The sequence below is a fragment of the Carlito syrichta genome, unplaced genomic scaffold, assembly GCF_000164805.1.
Source record: "Carlito syrichta isolate Samal-C Ts95f unplaced genomic scaffold, Tarsius_syrichta-2.0.1 Scaffold207885, whole genome shotgun sequence".
In the NCBI taxonomy this organism is placed as follows: Eukaryota; Metazoa; Chordata; class Mammalia; order Primates; family Tarsiidae; genus Carlito; species Carlito syrichta.
The window spans coordinates 1-1,853 of NW_007151981.1; the positions used below are offsets into that span (position 1 = coordinate 1).

A 1,853-nucleotide genomic window follows, 5' to 3' on the forward strand; every position below is an offset into this window, starting at 1 on the left:
TTTTCGTGGAGGCTATAATTATAATATGGTTAACTTGAATGCACTCATTTTTTCCCGCTTAGGTAACATGAGAATGAACCTACCAAATGAATGGAGCCAACCACTCTGTAGTGTCTGAATTTGTGTTCCTGGGACTCTCAGATTCCCAGGAGATTCAGATTTTTCTCTTTTGCTTTTCTTGTCTTTTCTATGCGTCCAGTATTATGGGAAATCTTCTCATAGTGGTCACAGTAACCTCTGGCCCTTACTTGTTCTCCCCCATGTATAGTCTGCTGGCCAACCTCTTGGTCATTGATCTGATATTTTCCTCCATTGCAGCACCCAAGGTGATCTGTGATCTTTTCAGGAAGCAGAAATTCATCCCATTTGGGGGCTGTATAGCTCAGATTTTCTTTAGTCATGTGTTGTGGGCACTGAGATGGTGCTGCTAATGGCCATGGCTTTTGACAGATATGTAGCTATATGTAAGCCTCTCCACTATCTGATGACCATGAACTCACGAGTGTGCATTTTTACTTCAGTGACTGCCTGGACCATTGGTCTCATTCATTTATTGGCCCAGTTAACTTTTGTTGTAAACTTACCCTTCTGTGGCCCTCATGTATTGGACAGTTTTTACTGTGACATACCCCGGCTCATCAAACTTGCCTGCACAGATACTTATAAACTGGAGTTCATGATCACTGCTTATAGTGGTTTCATTTCTTTGGGTGCTTTTTTATTGCTCATTCTCTCTTACATCTTCATCCTGGTCACTCTTCAGAAACACTCCTTGGGAAGTTCATCCAAAGCTCTTTCTACTCTGTCAGCTCATATAACTGTTGTGGTTTTGTTCTTTGGTCCATTGATTTTTTTCTACATGTGGCCCTCTCTTTCAACACATTTGGATACATTTCTAGCTATATTTGATGCAGTTTTGACTCCTTTAAATCCAGTCATTTACACATTCAGGAATAGAGAAATGAAGGTAGCAATAAAGAGATTGTTCAGTCAGCTCATGGATTTTAGAAAAAACATTTAAATGGCTTTATGGAAACAAAGAATTTCCAAGCAACTATTGAAAGTCAATAATAGTTAATCCACATTAAGAAGGGACTTTCTATTATGCATGACTTTGAATGTTCACAGACCTTCATTGCCCATATGGTGGGTTCATTTTGTTCCCACTGAAGAATAGGTGACATTCTTCCTTGAGAAGAAAGAGGGACTTTATATGCAACATATAGAAATCAAAGACTATATCTACACTTATTTTTCAGTTCCCAAAGAACCATGCCAATAAGAGCATTTACATACATCAAATAATGGTGTAAATAAGTGTGTTTCTTAGGATAGCTGTACTGTTATTTTTTATTTATCTATTTTTATTTTAAAGATGTGGAGTATAATTCAGGATTAGACATACAAGTGGTCATTGTACAGGTAAAGTTTGGGCCTTCCTTTGGTCCCCACTTCACCTGGTTTGAGATTAGTTACTCTTATTGATGTTATGTGCCCCCCCTTCCCACCATCCTGAACACATCCGATCTCATCTGTACTGTTGTTTTCAAGCTGTCCTGACCTGTTGTGCTGTAGGAGTTCAATTCCTTCCAGTTAGGTTCACACTGGATTCAGAAAGGTCAGAGAACAGAGGAGCCAGGTTCATAACAACTGCACTCTTTAATGGTAATCATGGCTACCAGCGATTACAGGGGAACAGGTCTCTGCACTGAGGTTTGTCCCTGTCTCCTTTTAAGCAGACCAACACAATAGCAGCACACAGCCAGGTTATGAGCTTGACAAGTTCCATTAGTTTGCTTAGTCATAAGTTCCAGTGGAATAAGGTCTAAGGGAGTGCTATCTCGTTCTGGTAG

At 39.8% G+C, this 1,853-nt stretch overlaps 1 protein-coding gene across 1 annotated transcript; it reads left to right on the plus strand.

The window, feature by feature from the left end:
- The first annotated feature begins 86 nt into the window (after positions 1–86).
- Positions 87–1,021, plus strand: LOC110594996 (olfactory receptor 4F15-like). The gene is given in 2 exon segments (XM_021709403.1): positions 87–399; positions 402–1,021. Coding segments are annotated over 2 exon segments (933 nt in total).
- The last annotated feature ends 832 nt before the right edge of the window (positions 1,022–1,853 follow it).